Below are 26371 nucleotides of genomic sequence, written 5' to 3' on the forward strand. Positions count from 1 at the left end.
AACTGTTGTCTCGAATTTGGGGTTTATCCCGCCCAATGGAAAACTGCATTGGTTTCACCAATTCCAAAAAACAAGAATCCAAATGCATTGATTTGGGGCCATCTTAATGAATTTAATATATTACCAGCCAATCAGTCTGGATTTCGCCCTGGTTTCAGCTGTACCACGGCTCTTCTTGATGTTACCGACGATGTCTTGCGTGGGGTGGATGAGAGGAGTATCACTGCACTTGTTTTGATCGACTTTTCTAAGGCTTTTGACACGATTCATCATTTAACACTTCTAGCAATTCTTCATTATATTGGCCTCTCTCCGATAGCTGTTGATTTCTTTAAAAATTATTTTTTATATCGCTCTCAGATTGTTAAATTTCAGGATGCTCTATCGGAGAGAGGCCTTATTACTTCTGGAGTGCCTCAAGGATCGATTTTGGGACCTATACTGTATCTTATTTACACGATTAATCTGTGTTCTAACCTAAAGCACTATAAAACTCATATGTATGCTAACGACACACAAGTATACTTTCGCTTTAGTAGGGATAACATAGGTGAGTCGCAATCTCTAATGAATTCTGACTTGAAGTTACTAGTTGACAACGCCAAACGCCATTGTTTATCTATTAATGCTTCTAAATCGTCTGTCATTATTTTCGGAACCGGTGCTTCCGCGGATGAGGCTAGGCAATCCTTGAACATTCTTGTTAACGATGAACAACTAAACTTTACGCACGTTGCCCGTAATTTAGGTATTGCCATGGACTCTGATTTGAGATTTAAAGGGCATGTCAGTAATCTCCTTCAAAGAGCCTACTCCACCCAAACTTACTGCATCAACAATTAAGAATTCATTTATGCGAGTCACTTGTGTTATCCATTTTTAATTATGGGGATGCTCTGTACCACTCTTGCATCGATGCTGCGAATAGATGTCGTATTCAGAGGGTGCAGAATTCTTGCCTTCGCTTTATCTATGGTATCAGAGGACGTGAGAGAATTTCTCATACGCTCGGTTGGCTGAATATGTCACGACGTAGAATATTACACTCCGCTTGTCTGTATTATAAAATCCTTACTTATAAAACCCCTCGTTATTTACACAACAAAATTTGCTATCGGACAGATATTCATAATATAAATGTTAGGCACCGTTACACATTTACAATACCGAAGCATCGGCTCGAACTGTTCAAGAGAGCCTTTTCCTACTGTGTGCCTAGCATTTATAACAATATCCCACTTACTATAAAGCTGGAGAATGTGCGTGGTTTCAGAAACAAATTAAAAATTCAACTGCGGAGACAGCAGGAGGAAGCGGGCAATCATTAGGCATATCAAGCATTTTATGACACCTTGAAACCTTTGAATTGGCGTTGCACTTGGGGTGGGTGGTGAGATGGGTTTTAGATATAATTTCATTTAATACTTCCGAGGGCCAATGAAAAACAGTTTGCGCTTTCGCTAATTGACTTGGTCCTCTTTAACTCCATTGATTGTTTATTAGTATTATTATTAGTTTATATACTTTCCTTTGTCATTTGATTTTTTTTTTGTATTACTCTTCTTTTTTCAATGTATTACATGGGGTTAATAAATATTATATTATTATTATTATTATATAGCATCAACCCCTATGCCATGAGGACCGACTTAGACCACCATTTGTTACTTAACATAGACTGTGGCATCGCTCAATATCGTCCTGGACATTTTTTAACAGCGTCGGGATGCTTTATGACCTACTAGAATAATATTTTACTTCATCTTGTCTGGCACCTCTCAACATTGTCCTGATATCTATCAAAATGGCTTTTCAATGCGAGAGAAAGAATATGGTTAAGCAAAAGAAAAGAAAATTAGTGAAGGAGAAGGGAATGAAAAAAATGGTTATTTTTTTTAAACATCTTCTTTTCCGATTCGATTCTTATGCAAATCGCGCACATCTTGTAAAACTAGCTCTGTACCCTACAATTACATCTTATCTAAAACATTTGTAATCTCATCACGTAAATTTTACAAGGGAGAACTTGCCGACGCGCATAATTAAACACAAAAAGACAAAAATGAAAACAAGTGCCCATTCTTATTCACCTTTTTATATCCAATTTATACGCTTCCCCCGCGAACACGTAACAGATTATTCGCGCCGCATAAATATTAATGGAAAAAAACCACCCCCCTATGACCTCATTACCACGTTTAGATCCCGCGGCGGAATTATTTCGCAAACGGAATAAACTAAAATTGGGGGATGAAGGCGACGTTAGAGACGAGGGACTTCGGAATTTAATAACCGAGCAATTATGCACTCGTTATCTGCGGAATTTCTGGCTGCGTGCTCGTCCTCTAATTGACGTTCGAAACTGGGGATATGGAAGTGTTCGGTTGTTAACTACAACGCTTATGTGAACCGAACTTAGAGTTCATATTTTTTAATTAAAGTTATTAATTATTTTTTTTTTGAAAAAGTATTAGTAACATTTTTTGAAGCAGCCTGTATGTTGAAATAGGTAAAAAATTAAAAAGTATTAACACATTTGTCTCTGAAGACGGCTAAACCATAGTAACAGTGCTAGAGTAAAACTATAACTAACATTAGACCTAGAACTAGAAACACTAGGGTTTAGCCGTCTTGAGACGTACGGCCAAAACAAAATTTTAAAAGTTCTAGTTCAATATAATACATTAATTATAATAAAAGAAGTAATAATTGTGTAAATATCATCTATTTCGTTTCATGTTGTGCGCTTCGGTGACAATGGCAACGAAAACTCCGCTCATATCGGAGCTTACGATCCAAATGAGTTAGTTAATTACCTAATAATATTGATATTGAGAGAGTGAAGATTTATTCGTTCCTCTCTGTAATTAGGTTAAGATAGCGCGCATTGCGAAATGTTAAAGTCAAATGGGTCTTTTATTTATCACTATTGTACGCGACGGCGTCTTCTTCGCTTTCCAATTAGTCGAATTATTCCGAGTGGTCCCCTTTTTGCCTCTCAACTATAAGGGCACAGCTTACGCTTGGATCTGAGCGTCTGTATCGTAAATCGATTCCGAATCGAGTTACAAGAGTTAAAACTTAAATTCAATACTCTCCGGTGATTAGAATAAACTGAAAACAACTTACAATTGAGATCCTCGTCTGCGAGACCTTCGATCGTCTTCAGGTAGCGCTAAAGCTGGTCCTCCTGACTCGGGACTTGGGGGGCTGTTTGTTTCAGGGGGTGGTGCTCGAAATGAAGCTCTTCTTCCCAAATTTGAGGTGGTTACCGTGCTGAGTCCTGGTACGGTGAAGACGTCGTACGCCGATGCTCTTCTGGGCATAGGAGCTGGTAATCCAAGTCCTGGATTGTCTGTGGGTGGGGGTGGATTATTTTTGTTGACCTCATCATCGTAACTGTGTTGTCTCGCAACTGCTCTACTAGCTCTTCTTGATCTTGGAGCCTCTCTTTGTTCTCGAGGTGGGCTATTTTGTCGACTGCTTGCGGTACTCCTCCCACCACCTCTTCTCCAATCAGAATCTGATTGTTTCGGAGCACCACCCTTTAACTAAAAAATTAGAATATTGCTTCAATATGTACATAATTCAAGGAAATTTGGTGTAGTAATTAAGGAAATGATTTGGTTAATCTAGATTTCAAACTAACGTTTAATGATTTCATCTAATTTTCCCGTTTCGAATTTACTGCTATAAATGAAGTTTACTCAGGCGAGAACTTTATAATTAAATCAAATCATCGATGAAACGCACCTTTTCTAATTCTTTTAACGACGTTGGAGAGACGTCTGAGTGTCTACGAAGTTCTGTACTTCTTGGAGGAGCTAAACCGCCGCCTAAACCCGGATTTAAACTACTTCCACCACCTAAAATTAACCCAAAAAATTTTTAATTAATTAATTTATTTTTCCCAACTCACCCAATCTTGCTTCTGAGTGTCTCCTTTGTAACTCTTGTATCGGTATCTCTAAAAGACTTTCGTTTGAATCTTGTTGAACCACCGCCCTTGATTGTAATTTTCTTCTACAAACGCTACAAGTCCAATCTGAGGCTTTTTCGTCTTCACCGAGTTGGCTGTAACTCGCGCAATCTTCGCAAACCCTTTGTGAACATTCTTTGCACGTTCTACTAAAATCATCTGGTTTGAATGCTTTTAAACAAACGCGACAAGCTCCGGCTCGACTCGGAGGTTTTCCCGGTTCCGGTTTTGAAACGGGTGTAATCGAAGGCGTTGGTTTTTCTTCGATTTGAGCCACCGGAGGGGTGTCGTCCGGAATCAAAGATGGTCGAGGCCCCATTTTGGTCACTATCAAAAAAAAGAAACTCGGTTTGATTGATTTATTGATTTATTTAAGGTAATAATTAAATCAAATAGTTGTTTTATGCGTTCATAAATAAATCAGTAATATTTGTTTCAAATAAATACACTAATGAATAAAATTTTCAATCCCAGCGTTATTTTAACTATCGAATTTCAAAACGTTGATAATCCCCTCCAGCTATTGTCCATTCTATCGGGATCAGCGAAAAATATCCCTTCCCAAACAAAAAAAAACCCAACCCTTCCCGATATCCAGATATGAAATTTTAACCGTGCTTTGCGTTTCAGGGGGTGGTGTTTTTTTTTGTTTATCTCCCCGGGGCGGCGGTGGTTTCGTTCCATTGTTTGAAAAGCGCCCACGTTGGCGATGCGAATTTGGCATCGCGATGCTGCCCAATGGTAAATTAGCACCCTTCGCCGAAATAATAATGCAAACATGTGCAGGGGTGAAACCGGGGACTTGAATCGCGGGGGCGGTTTTTGCTCCGCGCCGGTTAATTCACCGTCGCGTTCAATTAAATATTATTCGGAGGTGGGAGCGAGTTTCAAAATGAAACCTCTCTTCGTTAGTCGCACTGGGATGGTTTAATTAAAATTATAATACGGTAAAATCACAGCACTTCGTGTTGATTTTATTTTTGGGAAGGTGTTTTTTTTTTTAATTTAGATTTTTAATTGTTCTAAATTTCGAAATATAAATTGAATTCGATTATAACTCAATACGTAACTCAATAATCACTATCCCGCCGTTTTATACAGGGTGATTCATAAGTAATGGGCCAAATTGTAAATGTACGTTCAGGAGGCCAAAATAATAATATTTTCATTAACAATAATGGGTCTTAGTCTGCTCCTTACTGAGATACAGGATGTTAAAGCGAAAAAAATAAAATAGATTTTTGTTAATAGATCAGCTACTTTTCTACATAATGGCTCATAGTTGACTTATAGTTTTTGTAAGGGTAAACAATAATGTGTGAGAGGATTTGAGTTAACTCGTAGATGTCGCCACATGCGCCATATGAATTAGATGAAATCAGCTAAAAATTTTTTATCGCTCATTATTTTACAACATACTTGTTTAATTTGGATAGCCCCATCATTTCTGTAGAAAAAAGCTATACTTCTTTGATCTTGAAAATATTAACGATTTTCGAGATATTTGAATTTTACTAATTCACTACACTACATTTCACGGTGGTCGACGTAGCATTAATCTGTTAAGACACAAGCATGGCATGAAGTGTTGACATTTACCTAACCGTAATTGATAATTGATAACAATATTAAACTGAAACCATAAAAAAATTACGTAATAAAACAATTTATTGTACGCCAGTTAATAAAACGAAATACAACATTAGAACAGACTTGAACTAAGACCACTTACGACAACTGTTATCAAAACCTACATGTTAATGTTGTGCGAAGTTAAATTAAATTTAAGCTTAATTATGAGCTACTGCAAAAGGTTTTCAACATGACCACCACCAGCATTTATACACGCATTTAACCGTTTGGTTAAGGATTGTCTGACTTTAAAAAATGTAGCAGGATTATTTCGTATTGAATTGGCTGCATCTTGAATTCTATTCCATAACTCGTCTCGTGTATTTATAGTAGGTTCAGCATAGACCATTGATTTCATGTAACCCCACACATAAAAATCAAGTGGATTAAAATCGGGACTGCGAGGTGGCCACTGAAATTCACTACCACGTCCAATCCAACGGTGAGGGAATGTTTCATTCAGATGTTCGCGCACAGCACGTGAAAAATGTGGAGGAGCACCGTCTTGCATGAACCACATATTTCTTCTTAGTTGTAATGGAAGATCTCCCAAGAGGTCGACTAAGTCATTATTTAAAAAAATTAAATATGACTCTCCATTTAAATTAGGAGGTAATTCAACTGGGCCCAGTAATGTATTGCCTATTACACCGCACCACACATTTATTTTCAACTCGTGCTGGAAATGTCTATCTTTTTTTAAACGAGGGTTTTCGGTTTCCCAGGCATGACTATTTCGCCAATTAAAAACTTCGCGTCTGGTAAAGGTTGCTTCATCCGTGAAAAGAATGTTATTTAGGAATGTTGGATTATTATTCAATTTTCCTTTTAGCCACTGACAAAATTGAACTCTGATTCGATAATCTGTTGGAAGTAAATTTTGCACAGGTATAAAATGATAGGGATATAAATTTTCCTTGTGTAAAATTCTAGTCACGGATGGTTGGCTTATTCCAGTTGCTGCAGACAATCGACGAGTGCTTATTTCAGAATTTTGCGCAATTCTTACCAAAATTTCATCTTCTTGCTGCGGAGTGATAATCTTAGGACGTCCTGTATGATATTTTGGACGAAATGAACCTGTTTCACCCAATCGATTATAAATATTTTGAAATATCTTCCGGTTTGGCTGCCTTCTGTAAGGGTACATTTCACGATATTTTCTGGATGCTGCTTGCCCAGAAAAACGTTCTTGTGCGTAAACGCATAACATGTCTCTCATTTCTTCGTTTGAAAAGTGATTATGTCTCGGCATTTTGATTTATGTTAGGACAAGAATGAATCAGTTTACTTAACAATAAAATGTTTTAAACTATTCATTAAACGTAAAAGCTCATTGACGTTTCATAATTCATATGGCGCATGTGGCGACATCTACGAGTTAACTCAAATCCTCTCACACATTATTGTTTACCCTTACAAAAACTATAAGTCAACTATGAGTCATTATGTAGAAAAGTAGCTGATCTATTAACAAAAATCTATTTTATTTTTTTCGCTTTAACATCCTGTATCTCAGTAAGGAGCAGACTAAGACCCATTATTGTTAATGAAAATATTATTATTTTGGCCTCCTGAACGTACATTTACAATTTGGCCCATTACTTATGAATCACCCTGTATAGGTCTCTTTCAACGATAAGTGACATCAAAGAACTAATTCAAGATTAGGAGTCTCTCTTAAAAATCGATGATTTTTTTTTAATCGATAGAAAATGTGTCAAAAGAGGCGTTAATGATAAAAAAAAAGTGCGGAAAAGTATAGTACTTACCGAAAAATCACTTTAAAGTTGCGATTTGACGTTTCTTTTTGGAAGTTCAAAGCAATGTTAAAATTGCATTTTCGTATTAAATCCTAACCTGAAATTGTTTAATTTATACCCACGTACAAAATAAAAAGTTATTTTCGCTAAACTTATTGAGATTACAACATATTTTCGGATGAAAACCTTATTTCTTAGGCTATCAATGCATAACGACAACTACCTGTCGTTAGATAGAATTGTTTCTACCAAATGTGTGTTAATAGACTTTGTGTTAATAGATTGTGTATCAATTGATCTGTCAAACGACTGAAATATCTTTATATTGTAAATATAAATGATAAATAAGTATAGTAGCTTATTTAATAGTAGTTTAGTTAAATTAAAATAGTTATTAAAAAAGACATGCTTACAAAATAAAAATAAATAAATAATCCGTGTGACGATAGCAACAAACTGTGTATTTAACCAAATGACAATTATAACTGACAACACAAACAAAGTTAACCATGTATTTTCACATATTAAATCCTAACCTCAAATTGCTTAATTTATACCCACGCACAAAATAAAAAGTTATTTTCACTAAACTTGTTGAGATTACAACATATTTTCGGATGAAAACCTTGTTTCTTAGGGTATCGATGCAGAACGACAATTAAATGTCGTTAGATAGAATTGTTTCTACCAAATGTGTATTAATAGACTTTGTGTTAATAGATTGCGTATCAATTGATCTGTCAAATGACTGAAAGCTGAAATATCTTTATGTTGTAAATATAAATGATAAATAAGTATAGTAGCTTATTTAATAGTAGTTTAGTTAAATTAAAATAGTTATTAAAAAAGACATGCTTTCAAAATAAAAATAAATAAATAATCCGTGTGACGATAGCAACAAACTGTGTATTGAACCAAATGACAATAAATTACAACTGACAACACAAGCAATGTTAACCATGTATTTTCTCGTATTAAATCCTAACCTCAAATTGTTTAATTTATACCCACGCACAAAATAAAAAGTTATTTTCACTAAACTTGTTGAGATTACAACATAATTATTCATAATGACACCTATGTGAAGTTAGCCCCCAATTAAACAGAATTTTACATGTAAGTATAGTATTTTAATTATAACATGAGAACCAGTGAACCGATTTCGATAAACAATGTCTCATTCGAAAGCTTAATCCTTCGTTTGCCTTATATGTTAATATTAAAATCAATAAAAGATGAAGAACACCGCTCTGTACGTAAAATAGCTTAATATTACCAAACTTCAAGCCCATGTGCAATTGTTATCAAACCGAATTTTTAAAAACTGTGTTCACAATCAGAAAGAACGCTTCTTCAAATATCTTAATCCGGGTTTTTGTCGGTCAATATCTATTAGCATCATGGTTAAATCACCTTTAATATACATCTCTATATACAGAAACGTTTAATTGCTCTACCTCTAAACAACTTTCTTACATATTTGATATGAGGAAAACTATAGAAGTATATCATGAAGTTATAGACTTACACAAGGACGTTTTTGGTCAAAAAATTACCAAATTCACACGTTTTAGTTCCTTTTAAACATTGTTGGGACCAATAACTTACTTATATCACCAGGAAAAAGCTCTATAACCAAGCAGCGTGTTATACACCATTAGAAAGACCAGAAAATTGTAGATAAGATAGATCTATACTTCTATAGTTTTCACCCTATCAAATAAGAAATTTGTTTAAAGGAATAGTAATCAAGCGTTTTTGCGTGTAGGGATGTATATTAAGGGCGATTTAAGCATGACGCCGATAGACATTTACCAACGAAAACCCGGGTTAAGATAATTTAAAGAGTGCTCTTTCCGAGTGTGATAATAGTTTTTTAAAATTCGGTTTGATAACAATTGCACAAAGGCTTGAAGTTTGGTAATTTTAAGTTATTTAATCTAAGTACAGAGCCACCGCTTTGTAGTTTAAGTACAGATTGATCTTAGTATTAACTTATCGACAGACAAAGACCGGTTTTAGATAGAGAAAGAATCTCTAATTATTATCTCGAATTATCTCTAATAATAAGAAAGATATCAGATAAGAAAGTAGATAAAAAATTACAGATACAAGTTTGTTGCTATCGGACAAATGTGGAGGAGGCTGAAAACTAGAATTCGTAAACATAAAACTAAAGAAAATTCCAATATTTCTAAGCACCACATAAAGACTGAACATAATATAAATTATGTTGCTTAAAAATCGTCAATCTTGCTTTTATCGATGTAATATCGCCCAAATAAGAATTTTGTGTAGAAATTAGATTTTGAGTTAGGTTAATTTACATTTAAACTTGCGAAAATTTCCCAAATGTCGGATTAGATATGGCGAAGGGTGTGAGTCAAATATAAACACCAGCTATAAAAATAAGAATAACTATTTATAGTAACTCAATCTGTTTTTACAATTGATGACTATTGTTTATTCTGTTCTTAAGGTGGTCCCACACGACTGGTGTAATTGGCAAGTACGCAAGTAGGCAAATATTTGTGTAAACATTGGCCTTACATTGTTAATTCACGTGTAACATAAAAAATACCTATAACAATGTGAGCTCCTAGACGCTACGCAAGTGTATCCGAGTAGACGAATATATATAGAGTATAGACGGTTCGTTATCGGATGGATACTCATTTGCGATTACCTCCAGGTCCCGTTGGTCAGCTGGCTTCATAGGGTCGTACTTACATAATCGCAGCTATTCGATAAAATTCCGCCGCCTTATCAAGCTTCTTCACTGTGCACGATTTGTGGAAAATATATCTGGCAAGATTCCTGGGAGATGACTTTTAGTACGGCCAGATTTTGACATACTACTCTTCGCATGACGCCAGGTGGATTCGATGGATTTGTAACTTGAAATATGCAAAAAAAGTTGTCTTTTCGAAACGATACAACCTCCGAGTGGAAACGTGCCCATTACACACCCACAAGTACCCATCAATTGCATTTCTACCTTAATCTTTTGAATTTCTCCAAAATAAGGTTTATTATTCTTCTCTTTCAGATTTGACCAAAGGATTTGACGAATATTTCACCCTACGTTATGATCTTTTGATGCTAAAACTTTGTAACTACGAAAGGGATTTTCATCAATAATATGTGTTATTAAGTTCCAAAATAACGTTAAACTAACTAATAATTATCCTAATTATAATATTTAAGTGGTTTGAAGTCTTTTAATAACAATTTTTTATTTAACTTTCATGCTCTCTATTTAAATGCGATAACAGATTATAAACATTTCAAATAGATTTTTAGAATCTATTTGTATCTTATATTCTATTCAATTTCTTTTTTCGAATCTATCTTTGCTCCTATCTGGCGACGCTCTTGTACATAGTTAATAGACACACAGTCTATGTAACGACAGGCACTTACTCATTATGACCTATGCGAGGTTAGCTCCAAATTTTTCTAGCCCCCAATTAGATAGGATTTTACATGTATAGTATTTTGATTATAACAAGAAAACCAGTCAGTCGATTTCGATAATCAAAATCTCATTCGAAAGCTTAATCTTTGGCCAATACGAAAGTGGAAATGCCCGACTCGAAATCTCTCGCGGGGTCATTTCAATGTTTGTATGTACATAATTAGTAAATTTTGAAATCGGGCATTTCCACCTTCACATTCATTGCAGATCATACTTTCGACCGAGATTTTGATGAATAAAATTGGTCAATTAGTTACGGAGATAATGTTTGTTGTGTTTTAAGCAAAATCCTTAAATATTTCGAATCGGGCATTTCGACAACAGCATAAACTTTCGATTGAGATATAAAACATTAAAATCCGTCAAACTGTTCTTTAATTATAGTCGATTTAGTTTAAATTTATTTTTTTTATATTGGGGACTATACTTGTGAGCGTTCACACGTGCATAAACAACGAGCCGAAGACGGTGTCATTCCGAGGGCTGTATAAAGTTAACGGGAGAGAATTGAAATCGGGCATCTTGTAATTTCGATAGAAGACACTATGACGAATCGAGTGACGTATAGATCTTGATTAACGGGTACATCGTTTACGAGTTATCACCATTTAAAGAAGGTCAATTTTGTGTAATTTTCGTGTATGTTCGCATTATTTTGGCGTTTTAACGAAATTCGAAAGAGATTTCGAATCGGGCATTTCCACTGTCGTATTGACCACAGATTAAGCTTTCGAATGAGACATTGTTTATCGAAATCGGTTCACTGGTTCTCATGTTATAATCAAAATACTATACATGTAAAATCCTATCTAATTGGGAACTAACTTCACATAGGTGTCATTATGAATAAGTATGTTGTAATCTCAACAAGTTTAGTGAAAATAACTTTTTATTTTGTGCGTGGGTATAAATTAAACAATTTGAGGTTAGGATTTAATACGAAAATACATGTCATGGTTAACATTACTAGTGTTGTTAGTTGTAATTGTCATTTGGTTAAATACACAGTTTGTTGCCATCGTCACACGGGTTATTTTTTTATTGTTATTTTGTAACCATGTACACGTCTTTTTTAATATTAATTTTTAATTAATTAGCTATTTTAACTAAAGTAAGGTACTATTAAATAAGCTATTATACTTATTTATCATTTATATTTACAATATAAAGATATTTCAGTCGTTTGACAGATCAATTGATACACAATCTATTAAAACAAAGTCTATTAACACACATTTGGTAGAAACAATTCTATCTAACGACAGGTAGTTGTCGTTATGCATTGATAGCCTAAGAAATAAGGTTTTCATCCGAAAATATGTTGTAATCTCAATAAGTTTAGTGAAAATAACTTTTTATTTTGTGCGTGGGTATAAATTAAACAATTTCAGGTTAGGGTTTAATACGAAAATACAATTTTAACATTGCTTTGAACTTCCAAAAAGAAACGTCAAATCGCAACTTTAAAGTGATTTTTCGGTAAGTACTACACTTTTCCGCACTTTTTTTTATCATTAACGCCTCTTTTGACTCATTTCCTATCGATTAAAAAAAAATCATCGATTTTTAAGAGAGACTCCTAATCTTGATATATGCCTTACTTCCACTTCTCCATTGACAATTACTTGATTAGAAAGAAACTGTCACGATAAGAATATTTAACGGTTGTGAAGTTAGCCATAGATTCTAGCCATAGATTTAAAAATCGAAAAATGACCGATTTTTGCAACTCGAAACGCAAATTAAAATTCATATTTGAGTTTAGCACTCTTAGAATAACCCGTATACAAAAATTTACGGGGGGGTGTTTTCATTTAAGGGAGTAAAAAAATCCCAAAGTTGTGAACATTGCGTGCGCGCGTATACTGTTCGACCAAAATCGAAAAATGACTAATTTCTGCAACTCGAAACGCAAATTAAAATTCATATTTGTGTTTAACGGTCTTAAAATAACCCGTATACAAAAATTTACGGGGGGGTGTTTTCATTTAAGGGAGTAAAAAAATCCCAAAGTTGTGAACATTGCGTGCGCGCGTATACTGTTCGACCAAAATCGAAAAATGACTAATTTCTGCAACTCGAAACGCAAATTAAAATTCATATTTGAGTTTAGCGATCTTAGAACAACCCCTATACAAAAATTTATGGGGGGGTAATTGTAATTAACGTTTTTAAAACATATGCTTCGTTTTTGATTTTTTCTATTAATTCATCCTTAGAGTTGACTTGTGTAAACATAGGGTGTATGTTAGGTGTATGTTCTTTCATGTGGCCCCACACATAAAAATCAAGGGGCGTCAAATCAAGACTCCTTGCAGGCTATGGAATTAGATCTCCTCTCCCAATCCAACCATTAGGAAACATTTCATTTAATGAATTTTCAACATTTTGGGAATAGTGTGCAAGGCATTCATCTGGAAAGCCACATTACATCTGTTTTCTAAAGGTACATGGTCAAGCAGGCCTATTAAATTGTTATGTAAAAATTCATTGTATGCTGCGCTAGTTAAACCATCCGGCAAAAAATAAGGACCAATTAAATTATTTCCAATGAGCCCCATCCACAAGTTTACGCAAAATTTTCTTTGATTGTTCATTTCCCTTGTTAGATGCGGATTTTGAATACGGTGAAAATGATTTAAGAATACAGTTCATTAATGGATGTCCGAGAATTGTTAAGAAAAACTAGTAACTTCCCAACGGAAAGAGTACAACATATACTATCAAAACAAATTTTTTACTTCGGTCGATGCATCAGACTTTGATATTATTGCTCTCAGTGAAACTTGGGTCAAGAAGAGCGTCCTAGACTACGAGATCTTTCCAGACAGGTATGACGTTTTTAGATGTAATCGATCTTTCCATAAGGGTGGAGAGATGTTACTGGCTGTTAATTCCGGAGTTGCTACTTCGAATATCATGATTGCCTCCTGTCCTATTGAATCAATTGACTTGAAAGCTGGACGGATTGACTTTAAAAAGACGAAATCGGCCTTTAACATTGTTGTCTGCTATTTCCCACCTGTTACACCTGGAGGAATGTATGTATAGTTACACCTTCGATTACATTGAATCAATGTTGGATATGTCTTTGGATACCATAGTCATGGGTGATTTTAATATTGAAGTAATAATGACTTTCTGCAATTAAATAATGTAATGAATATCATTGATAGAACTCTTGATTTGATACTTGCTTCCTCAAACTTGAGTTTCAAATTAAACAGTGAGACTTTACATTGGTACGAGAAGATAATTACCAATCGGCATTACTACTTACTATTTCGGTAACGGTGCCTACACATTTGATAGCTCGAGATGTTATCTTATCTGCCTGACATGTACGAGGTACTGCTTAACATCGACTGGACTCATCTATTTACGTTATCATCGGTTGAACAATACTGTAATGTTTTTTATGAAGCATTATACAACGACCTGGACGCTCACGTACTTAAATCTGAGGACAAGCATGCAAGCTCGAAATATCCTGTATGGCATTCAATTAACCTAATAAGAATGCTTAGATTAAAAAAACACCACCATAAATTGTATAGAAAAACTCATTGCAGATATCATCGCACAAGTTTATGTCAAATCTCTGAGGGACATAAGAAAAGATCCAAAAAACGTTTGGCGTTTTGTTAATATAAGCAGAAACAATATAAGATCTCCAGGCTCTCTTAAGTGTGTCCGATTTGCCAACAGTAGTTAACTTATTTGTCGATCATTTTGAGGCTATGTACTGTCCTGCATCATTTGGTAACCTACTGGTAACGATCACGCTGTTTATGATACTAATTCTGTCACCTTTGGTATCTCCGAAGTCAGTTACGACGAAATGGTTGAATCTTTCAAAAAATTCAAGACAAAGGCTACAATTTGCCCAGATGAGATACCTACATTTTTAGTCAACGATTGCGCCCCTACACTCTCACATCCGTTCTTACATATTTTCAACCTAATAATCAAAAACTCTGAATTTCCAAGCGCGCACGCGGTGTTCAGAACTTTGGGATTTTTTTACTCCCTTAAATGAAAACACCCCCCCGTAAAATTTTGTACACGAGTTATTCTAAGACCGCTAAACTCAAATATGAACTTTAATTTGCGTTTCGAGTTGCAGAAATCGGCCATTTTTCGATTTTAAAATCTATGGCTAGAATCTATGGCTAACTTCACAACCGTGAATGTTTAAAGTGATCAAAGTTATGAGAACATGGTTCATATTTAATATATGAGGTGTAAATGATAACAGGCAGAGTGAAAAACTGTTTCTTCAAGGACAAAACCATTAACAAATTCGAATTTTCTAACAAAAAGTCTCAATAACTCTTGATTTTACCTTCACGAATTTTTTACTCAAGGGTACCAATCAATAAATTCCTTAATCCAGACAAAACCTTACGGTTTCTTCTAACACAAAAAAATCTCTTTTAATCGACCTTAACTTCTATAATTGTCTAAAAAGTACCAATAAATAAAATGAAAAAGGGATTATGGACGTCGAAACGATCCTTTTTATGATTATCCTTTTAACTTTCTACGTTCGAAATGGGGTTGCGTTACAAAAATCACGTAAACGATGAACTTTCTAGGGGCGACGGACTAAATCCGTAGGATTTCTGCCGTAGGGCTCCGAAGTGGCGTCGGAATCGGTACCCCCTTATTACTGTCCGCTTAATTGGAAAAGTTGGGATATTTTAGGTCCTATAAATGTTTGGAACGGGATAAAGCGCGCTTCGTTTGGCCTCTATTGTACCCCCTTTACTCCGGGCAGAAGAGGACAATAAGGCAAAAAAAAATACTTTTCAAGTTCAATTTTGAACCCGCTTTTTGCTTACCAGCGAAACCGGACGTTAATTAATCCCCGAATCTTAGATTAATTTTCAAAGAGAGTATTTATATTTAGATAAAGTTGTTTAATCTCTAAAAGAAGCTTTTGATGTTTCTTTACTCCTATTTAGGGTAATTAGGAGATATTCAAAAATCGTTTCAAAGTAGAACGTGATCACGGTTTATTTCTTGTTTTGTCCTTTTTATTTCGTTAATTATAATTAAAATCGATGGAGTTTTAAAAAATTTCATAATGTTTTTAATTGAATTAAGAGTTGAAAATAAAAAATACCTCGGAAAGTAAACAAGTCGAAATAGGTTCCAGCTGCGAGGTTTATCTGCTGAACACGCGTCCTACAATTTTACCATCACGTTTCCTGCACCAGTTGCACCCACTGAAATTACACGTATTTTCGTTCCACGGCTTGCACTGAATTATTTACATTGTTTTCCCGATTTAATTCGAAACGACTATTTACTGTAAAGTGTTATCAATTGGTGGAACGAAGAGAAAAAATAACCACCAATATTTCTATCTAAAACTCAATCATTTTTGTTTTAATGTTTTTTTGGGGAAAGCTGTTTTTGCGTTACAATTTTTTTTAATTCACCAAAGATTAAACCGGTGATTATTTTGAATTTACATCCCCCTTACAACCATTTATTTTCCATGTAAAACCGTTTTAATACTCTAATTTAAATGCTTATCGCGTACCAAATGCAATTCTCACCATAAAATTGTTTTATTTCCATGTCTTTAATTGTATTACAGCTTGGTAAATCTATCTTGGCCGGTCAGTTACGCATTTGCAAATTTTTCGACCAATTAATTCGAGGTCGCTTGCGGCCGAAGATCAGCGACTAAATTATATAATATGATAAAATCCACAGGAATTCCAGCAGAACAGCAGAAAGGTTTGTTTGTGCAGGCGCCGGTACCACCAAGAATCTAAGGAATACCGAAGATTCACAAACCAGACGTCCCCCATCGCCAGCGCCATCAACTCCCCAACATACCAGCTGGCTAAACATCTTGCAAAGATTCTGTCCCCCTTTACAGGTAACACGGAATCGTATGTCAGGGATTCTACACATTTTGTGGAATCGGTAAAAGGTGTAAAGCTGGATGCTGGGGATATGTTGGTAAGTTTCGATGTGGAATCCCTTTTTACTAGGGTACCAGTTAAGGATGCTGTAGAGGGTCTTCGCCGAAAACTCATTCCGGAGGGTTTACCAGGATACGTGCCAGATCTAGTGGAGTATTGCTTATCGTCGACGTATTTCAGCTGGAAAGGAGAATTTTACGAGCAGTTCGAAGGGGCAGCCATGGGATCTCCACTATCGCCAGTTATAGCTAATTTCTACATGGAATTATTCGAAGAGGACGCTTTGAAGAAGAGCCAGTGGAAACCAAAACTATGGCTCCGATATGTGGATGACACGTTTGTGATATGGCAACATGGTCAAAAACGGCTCCAAGAGTTCTTGGATCACTTGAACTCTCAACATCCTATGATTAAGTTCGCCATGGAAACAGAAACTGCCAAAAAACTACCTTTCCTAGATGTGTTGGTCACCAGGACGACAAATGGAGATATAGAACTTGGTGTATACCGAAAGAAGACCCATACCAACAGGCATTTACAGGCATGTTCACACCATCATCCCCAACAGAAGAGGTCCGTGATCCGTACATTATTTCAGCGAGCAGTGAGACTATGTGAAGGAGAGAACTTGAAAAAGGAGCAACACTTTCTACGAGGCGTGCTGCAGAAGAATGGATACACTTCGAGGGACATCAACCAGGCCATCAAGCAGCGAAAGCAGAAAGAGGATACGGTAAGTACAAAACCACTTGGATTTATCTGTCTTCCCTATGTTTAAGGTGTAACGGAACGAATTGCTAGGCACCTCAAGAAGAACGACATCGTAGTGCGGTACGGCACGGTCAGCAAAATTCGGAACACACTCCCGATAGCCAAGGACAAACTAACTCCATTAAAAGGAGCGGGAGTTTATCGACTATCGTGTAGTTGTGGGAAGGTTTATGTTGGCCAAACTGGACGCAACGTCGAGTGCCGCATCAAGGAGCATGAGAGGGATGTAAGGCTGAAGAAGATCCAGCAGTCGGAGGTTGCGGAACATTGCCATGCAGAGGGGCACCGAATAGACTTCGAACAAACAAAGGTGCTGGCTAGGGACAACAGATACTACCAAAGACTGACAAGAGAAGCCATAGAGATTCACCGACATAAAAATAACGTCAACAGAGAGGATGGCTGGGAACTTAGCAGAACATGGAAGATGGTGGTGAACACGAAGACCTCTTCCCGCCTCACACCGGACGCGACGCAATTAGTTATTAATTAGTTTGTAATTAGCGTTAACTGATTATTAAGTAGTTTTTCCGACTTATATACAGCCTGATTCAGAGTAAGCGCAATTAGTAATGGCAATTATAGCGTGAAGTTTTCTTTTGTAATGTCAATTATAGCGTGAAGGAATGTGAGGTAAGGTTAGTTTTGTTTACAAACATTAATTATACCATGAAGTTTTCTTCGGCAATTAGTAATGGCAATTATAGCGTGAAGTTTTCTTTTGTAATGTCAATTATAGCGTGAAGGAATGTTCGGTAAGGTTAGTTTTGTTTACAAACATTAATTATACCTTGAAGTTTTCTTTGGCAATTTGTAATGGCAATTATAGCGTGAAGTTTTCTTTTGTAATGTCAATTATAGCGTGAAGGAATGTGAGGTAAGGTTAGTTTTGTTTACAAACATTAATTATACCTTGAAGTTTTCTTTGGCAATTTGTAATGGCAATTATAGCGTGAAGTTTTCTTTTGTAATGTCAATTATAGCGTGAAGGAATGTGAGGTAAGGTTAGTTTTGTTTACAAACATTAATTATACCATGAAGTTTTCTTTGGCAATTAGTAATGACAATTATAGCGTGAAGTTTTCTTTTGTAATGTCAATTATAGCGTGGAGGAATGTTATGTAAGGTTAGTTTTGTTTACAAACATTAATTATACCTTGAAGTTTTCTTTGGCAATTATACTCTGTTTTTAAACCAGGAGGAGTATTTTAAATTTGTCACCAGATTGACCTTGCACGTGATTGGTTGAATGCGAGGAAGGTTCACACACAGGCAATTTTGAATTTGAAGGTTAGGTTATTGACAATTCGACAGTTTCGTGTCGTTATTGTAAATTTTGTGTTCTTAAACCCTTCTTTATTATATTTTGAAATAAATACACTCATAACTTCAATGTTAATTTGTATGTTTAGTGTTGACGATAACAAACGAAAATAAATACAATAATAAGTAAATAAATAAATAATAACAATTATTAATTTAAATTTACCGCCAAAATATCTAGTGATATTTTCTGGTGATTTTTCCTAGTGTAAATCTGACTTTCGCGTTTACTCCTCCTGGTTTAAAAACAGAGTATAGTAGCGCATGAATGTTTTACACTCGATGTTATTTTTGTCAAAATAAATAAATAAGTAGATGTTTATTACAAAATAAAGTTTAATTGTTTCTTTTGTGTCTAGCGCTACTTACAATTACAATTGTGCTTTTTGATGGGGAAAGAAATGAATTTTTAAGAAAAACAAAATACTATCGTATAAAGAATGTGTTTAGGACTTCAATAATAAAAAAAAAATTTTGGCATTCTATTTAAAAAAAAAAGTTGACAGTCGCCATTTTGAAATAATTCGTCCAATTGAAAATGTGGCATCACCATCGTGTAGAGAATGACCCAAAACATATTACTGCCAAATATTTTGAAAGGAGTACCCATAGTGTGGCTAAAAAAAAAATAAGGCGCTTACTCTGAATCAGGCAGTATAGTTACCGATTTTTTGATCTCGTCACTTCGAACCAGTTTCTGAAGAAGGTTGCAACATGGCATCCGAAACGTCAAACCTTTTATTAAAAGACGCACGGCAAAACCCGAAAGTTTCTAGTTTTAGTTCTAATCTTAGTTTAACCTGAAAGTGGTTTATAGATAGATTATCTTAACCTGAAACTGATCATGATATTCTAGCAGCGCGTCCTGTTATCTAATTAAGCCGAATCGCTTATCAATATTCTAACGTCAAGGCCGCGAGTGGCCTCGGCTTTATCAGGTAAAGTTGTATTTCTATTGAGTAATTAAGCCATGGTCCCAATATCCCATATGAAATATACTTAACACAGAAATGAGCTCCGTAAGTATCGCCCACCGTTTCCTATGGTGGGCGAATATTTGACTTTCACCGATCAAGATAGATTTGTCGAACTGTACTAATTGTAAGAAAAAGAAAAATATTTACCTTTATCCTGAGCTGTTAATAAAGATGACGATAACGTTTGCTTTAATTTTCCAAATGTTGTATCGGCGGGACATTCTGTGGTGGTTTGTGCCGGTGTCGAATCAGTCGCAACAATCTGTAAAACAAAAAAAAAAATCTTTGATGGGGAAAACTCGAAAGGAAACTCAACCCGGGTGATTCGATAGAATTTCTAAAAGAAAACGACCGCGGCGAGTCGCGTTGCTTTGACGAAGAGGCAAACAATCGAAAACAAAGGGGTTGCCTTCCGCGGAACGTTCAAAAAGGGTCAAAGGGTCGCGCTTTTATTTTCGTGAGCAACGGCACGAGAAATTGGGATCGCCACAGAATCCGAACCTAAGCCGTTTTGTAATTAAAAATTAAATTTCTTCTTTTTCAACTATATATCGGATGTCTCTCTCGTAGAAAGGTAAGAAAAAGGTTTTATAAATCCCTGTAAAAGGATATATTATTGTGAGGTTGTGTATACTGGAAATTTATACTGCAAATTATTTATCATATATACAGATCTTCACAAGGTTATACTGAATGAATAAAACTAAAATAATTAAAAAGTTACGAGCTACTACCGATTAGTCTCATTCACAGCAGTTTTAATGTGTCATCATCGGCAAACAAAGAGTAGAATTCAAAAGCGGAATAAGTAATTTAGCTCTAGCAGTCGCAGTTACACTTGGAAGGTTACTAGGAGAGAATTCGAAGTGATACAAATTATTTTCTTCCATTTCTTTCAAAAATCGCATTTTGTTTCTGCTTTTAAACTATGTATATCATCTATACAACAAGTTTTCACCATATTTTTGACAAGGTACGTTTTTACAGAATAAAGTTTTCATATAGATTTCATCGCGATTCCTTCAAAGTCTGCATCAAATCTTAATTTGGTCTTCTGGCTCTTTAATCGCTATCAAGTTGGAATCCAGACAACTCCAAATAAACTCTATATCATATCCGAATCTAGTCTCAGAATCAAATTTTCCATCAGGATTGCATTAATACTGCTTTCAGGAATATACCAAGACTCCATCAAGGTCAGCATCATAATAACTATTATACTATTTAATAAATAATAAAATAACTTCTACTTGCTTTATTTAAATATACAGTCGTACATGTTTCAGGAAATTATTCCCATCTTCAGCGACAAGCTATTAAAATAATGAAAATCACATTAAATATTAATCTTATGGTAACATTTAAAATCAAATAACCAGAATTAAAAATGAAAAGTGAACTCTGAACATATTAAAAAAAGAACTCACCGTCAGGAACCGTAAGAAGGATCACAAACCAAGCAAAACATATAAAAATCAATAGTTTTCTAAAGGAAAAACCATGTTAAAATGAATTCAAAATATATTAAAATTTTTTAAATGGCGTTAAAATTACGTTAAATCTAAGACAAAAAGGAAATAAAATTAAATATATTAGAGAATAAAAGAAAGAGAGTCTTACCTATAAAAATATAAATAACAAATCAAACATTAAAATTAAATTGTAAAAAACATATAAGGTATAACATTAAATTTGGTTTGTTCGTTTGGAGGATTGAAAGACACTGAAGGTGAAACCAGATATATTCCAAAAGGAACGAAAAACAGGAAAAAAAGGAAAAGACCCCCCCCCAGGACAAAGAAAGAATATATGAAAAGGAAACATCAGGGTAACTAGTTTCAAGACTGCGAAAATATTTAACAAATACAAAAACATAAAATTCAAAAAATCTTGTACATCCTAAATAAGATAATTAAACAATGGTTTGTCATTATTATAAATTTAGTCATTAATAACATTAAGTTTATTGTTCTTTTTATGTTTATGAATCTCCAATAATTCCAATACATCCAATTTGTAACTTTTTTGGCATTTATGAATTAATTTTACATCTTTGTAATTTATTACATGACCTGTCTCTAGTTTATGTTTGAAAACATTGGATTGAGCTTTATTTTTATGTTCATTAATGCGTGTTTCCAGTTTACGTCCAGTTTGACCTATATATATACTATTGCAATTGCAACACTCAATAGAATAAACCCCACTATCTTTCATTTGATTATTTTCTTTTATATGATGATTGGAAAGTAAATTATATAAAGTGTTATTATTTGAATATGCTAATGAAATATTATATTTCTTAAATAAGAAATTGCTTTCTGCGGAAATAGAGTTATAAGGAATAGATTTGTAAATTGAAGTATTTATTGTTTTAATGTATAATGGATCTTTCTGTTGTTGAATTCTAATTATAAGTTTATCAATAATTTCTTTTGGGAAACCATTATTTTTCGCTAAATTATATATATAATTAAATTCCATATTTCTATTTTCAACAGACAAAGGGTAATCAATACATCTATTAATAAGGAATCTGAAATTTGCCAATTTATGATTCAATGGATGAGCAGAATTAAAAGGTATAGTAGATGGAACCATTGTAGGTTTTCTAAAAATGTTATAAGTTATATTTTCATCTGTCCGAGTGATTTTTAGATCTAAAAAATTTATACTATTTCTATTTCCATCTCATAAGTAAAATTAAGTTTAGGATGAATATTATTAAGAAACTTACTAAATTTAATAATCGAATTTTCATCACCTTCCCAAACACAAAAGACATCGTCTACATACCGTAACCAATTTGAAATGTTATGTCTAAAAGGATTAGTATTATTCATTATAAAATCTTTTTCTATGTGATTTAAAAAAATATCTGACAATAAACCTGATAGAGGCATTCCCATCGGTAAACCTTCTGAAATGTGAAAGTATTCATTATTAAATGAACAATAATTTTGGATGACTAAATGTTTGAGTAACATATTTAAATTTTTGACTGTATTTTTATCATTAAAATAATCATTAAACATATTAGATACTAAATTTAAAGTTAGATCAATAGGTACATTGGCATATAAATTGGTGATGTCAAAGGAGACTAAAATTTTATTTTTGTAATTGAGCATTTTAGTTTTATCTATGAAGTTAATAGAATTTGAGATTGAATATGTAGGTTTAAAATCTATTTTCTTAAAAATTATCATTAAAAATTCGGCTATTTTTGTTGTTGGTGAAGAATTAAAAGAAGTAATGGGTCTGATAGGTATGTCAATTTTATGCATCTTAGGTAAAGCATAAAGTCTCGGTATTTTCGGATTCATGTGCATAATGTTGAGCTGTTAAAGAAACAATTTATTTTATTTTTAAGAAAAGGCGTAAATTCAATCAATGTGTCCTTGTATAGATTAATTATTTCTCTCGTTTTTCTAACTATTCTATCAAGTGGATTGTTTTTTAATTTATTATAGAAGTTATTTGACATAAAATCGTAAGTCTTTTGTATGTAGTGTTCTTTTTTCATAATTACAATACCCGCTCCTTTGTCTCCCTTTACAAAAATGGAATCATTTTCTTTTAGTTTGTCCCTTATACTTTTTATTACTTTCCATTCAGAATAATTAATTTTATTATGTTTAGTAATTTTACTTTTTGAATGTATGAGGAAAGGTATTAAGTCATTTTTAATATCATTTAGTTGTGGGTGACCTTTAATAACTATATCAAAATCTATAGCAATATTCTCAATTTGGTTTGTGTTATATAATGCATATTTATGTCCCTTGTCTAATAAATCTATCTCATCATTATTGAAAACTATTTCTGATAAATTAGTTATTTGTGACGTTGTATTATTTATGTTATTGTAAAACTTAGAACTAAGAATTTTTTGTTTTACACATTTATTGTTCCTGAGGTTGGCCAACTATATGTTCAGAGTTCACTTTTCATTTTTAATTCTGGTTATTTAATTTTAAATGTTACCATAAGATTAATATTTAATGTGATTTGCATTATATTAATAGCTTGTCGCTGAAGATGGGAATAATTTCCTGAAACATGTACGACTGTATATTTAAATAAAGCAAGTAGAAGTTATTTTATTATTTATTACATATTTAACTTGCAACATGGATTCCAATATATTATACTATTTGACGTAATAATTACATTAAGTATCAATCTATCCATGTCTCCATCTTGTCCGCATCCAGATAGGTCTAAATTATGTTCGCATCAAGTTCATGCCTTGTTGTTGCATAAACTCTACATCATCTATACATCATCAATTTACTTCTTACAGTTCGATATAAAAACCATCGCTTTATAAACAAAAATTTTATCAAATCAAAATCGTATTCTTACTACACATCCTAATGTTTAGATTATAATAGTTGTTTTCATAGATTGAGTGCGAAACTTTAGAAAGAAGAGGTGGTGTTATGTTAGGGTTAAAGTTTGTGGGTAGTATCTTAATTGGGGTATAGCAAAAGGTCATGCATATTCAATGTGCGTCCTAGCAATTTGTTCGATGGTTGACCAGACTAACTATTCATGGTCTTGTAAAGGGTTGTAGATTCAACTACAGCGAAAGCACACCGGGTTTGTAACCTACTGCAACTTTGTTTTCAAATTTTAAAATGTTGCCAAACAAATTAGATATTCACGGTAAGTTTCCGAAATAAAATATTTAATAATACTCGGAATTCATATAAAATATAAAGAAAAGCGGCAAAAATGTTATGAATAAACCCTATAGAGTCTAAGAAAACCTCCGTTTACTAGAAATATAATTAACGTTATTTCTTCAACTTGAAATATTTCCGTCTCGGTTTCCTTTATATTCTCAAGTTCTTTTCTAGAACGAGGGAATAATATTTCGATCCTGTAATACCATTGTGCATTATAAAATTAATATCCGCTTTTCTTTCAAATTTTAATATCACCTTGATATATTTATTTGTAAAATTTATTTTTAACGTCAAGATTAATTATTGCATTAAGAAAACTAACTTTAAAGTTTCGAAACCTCCGTACTTCTTAAGAGTATTAAAAAATATTATACGCCTCTTCGTAAAGTTTTCTTGCGAGTTAGAAAGAAGTGAGGTGGCGCTCCCGTTCTATTTAATGGAGTGGTTTAAGGGCGTAGGACGATAAGAGGGCCACCTAGAGAAGGAGCGCGCTCACTTCTGGACGGATTAACGGCCTGGAAACTTCTAAGTGGATAAGCACCACGACGCGACGTCGGAAAACTAAGACTGTTTGCTGTTTGGAGGCGGAAAAAATTAAAATAAATTTTAACCCCGCAAAATATATACTATACAAGAATTAGCTATAATCCGTGGCTCCCAAAAGACACACAAAAAAAAACGAAATTATCAGCGTCCGCATCGAGGTGTGTCATAAATTTCACCACCTTCATTCGGGATTTTAGGGGTTTGAAATCGTTATGAATGAAAAAAGGAAACAGAAAATGATAAAAAACCAAAGAAAAACGGGGAAATGGGGAAAAAGGAAGAGATTATGAAAAACAAACGGGTCCAAAGATAAACCTGTAAGGGCTTAAGCCAACACCACATCGGTCATTAAAAATACAGCTTTCAAGGCATTTTTCGAATTGGATACGATAACGATCGTGATGTAAAAACGACCCTGTTTTTGATGTTGAAAAAACTCTGAATTCTAATTATCAACTTTAAAGCAGCAAATATCAACAAAAAATAAATAATAAAGTTGATGTGATTCGTTCGAAACGGGGTGTTTTGGATGTTGTGTTAACGAGATTATACCAAAATAATTCCGACATGTAAATTGAATGGGGTGGCTGTTACAACAATAGACCAACCCCATCTTAAACCCGTGTTTACCACAAAGGCCACCCTTGACAACTTCCCTTCCTGTCTTTCCACCCTACATCTATCACAACGTGTAATGTTTTATTATATCATCTTATTTGTGTATTAATATACAAAGTGATTCTTTAAAATTAGCTTGTGTCGTGTTAAAATTTGTTTATTACAATAATCCCAAAATTTTATGACACGACGGTCACAATTATTTGCAATCATTTTTAAAAAATCGTGGAATATCGAATTCTCAAGATATCTTGATGAGTGCGGGAAGTTAGCCCCCCATTTTTCTATTTTTAAATTTTTTATTGTTGTTCTAGATTGTTCTAGAGTTGTTCTACATTGTTCCAAAGCGGCAAATCGAAAAAATAAAAACTCCGCGAGAAAACTGAAAAAACAGGTTTTTTGTCTAGCCCCCCATTTTTGGAAAAATCTAATTTTCTTTGTTGTTCTGGGTTGTTCTAATTGTTCTAGTTATTGTTCTAGAAAATCAAAATTATGGGATACAGCATTACGAAGTTATAACTAAAAATAGGTTTGGCCGCTGAAATGTCTAGTTGATTGCTGTGACCATAGTTTTTCTATTATCAATTCCATATTACAAACATATACAGTGTGACCCGTTTGAAAGCGGAACACCCTCGTAAAATTTGT

The 26371-nt window shown here is 34.0% G+C and overlaps 1 protein-coding gene across 3 annotated transcripts in view; it reads right to left on the bottom strand.

The window, feature by feature from the left end:
* Positions 1–26371, bottom strand: part of LOC111421603 (regulating synaptic membrane exocytosis protein fife) — a 109161-nt gene that overhangs the window by 48609 nt on the left and 34181 nt on the right. For 2 of the 3 annotated variants that reach the window (XM_071201423.1, XM_071201424.1), the window contains exons 3-6: positions 20013–20127; positions 3920–4306; positions 3754–3866; positions 3130–3551 (exon numbers count right to left, since the gene is read on the bottom strand). In XM_071201423.1, the coding sequence (XP_071057524.1) occupies positions 3130–3551; positions 3754–3866; positions 3920–4306; positions 20013–20127 (1037 nt within the window). Of the gene's footprint in view, positions 1–3129; positions 3552–3753; positions 3867–3919; positions 4307–7383; positions 8483–20012; positions 20128–26371 lie in introns of those variants that run through there. The other variant, XM_071201425.1, reaches the window with a different exon arrangement.

Source organism: Onthophagus taurus, chromosome 1, assembly GCF_036711975.1.
Source record: "Onthophagus taurus isolate NC chromosome 1, IU_Otau_3.0, whole genome shotgun sequence".
NCBI lineage: Eukaryota > Metazoa > Arthropoda > Insecta > Coleoptera > Scarabaeidae > Onthophagus > Onthophagus taurus.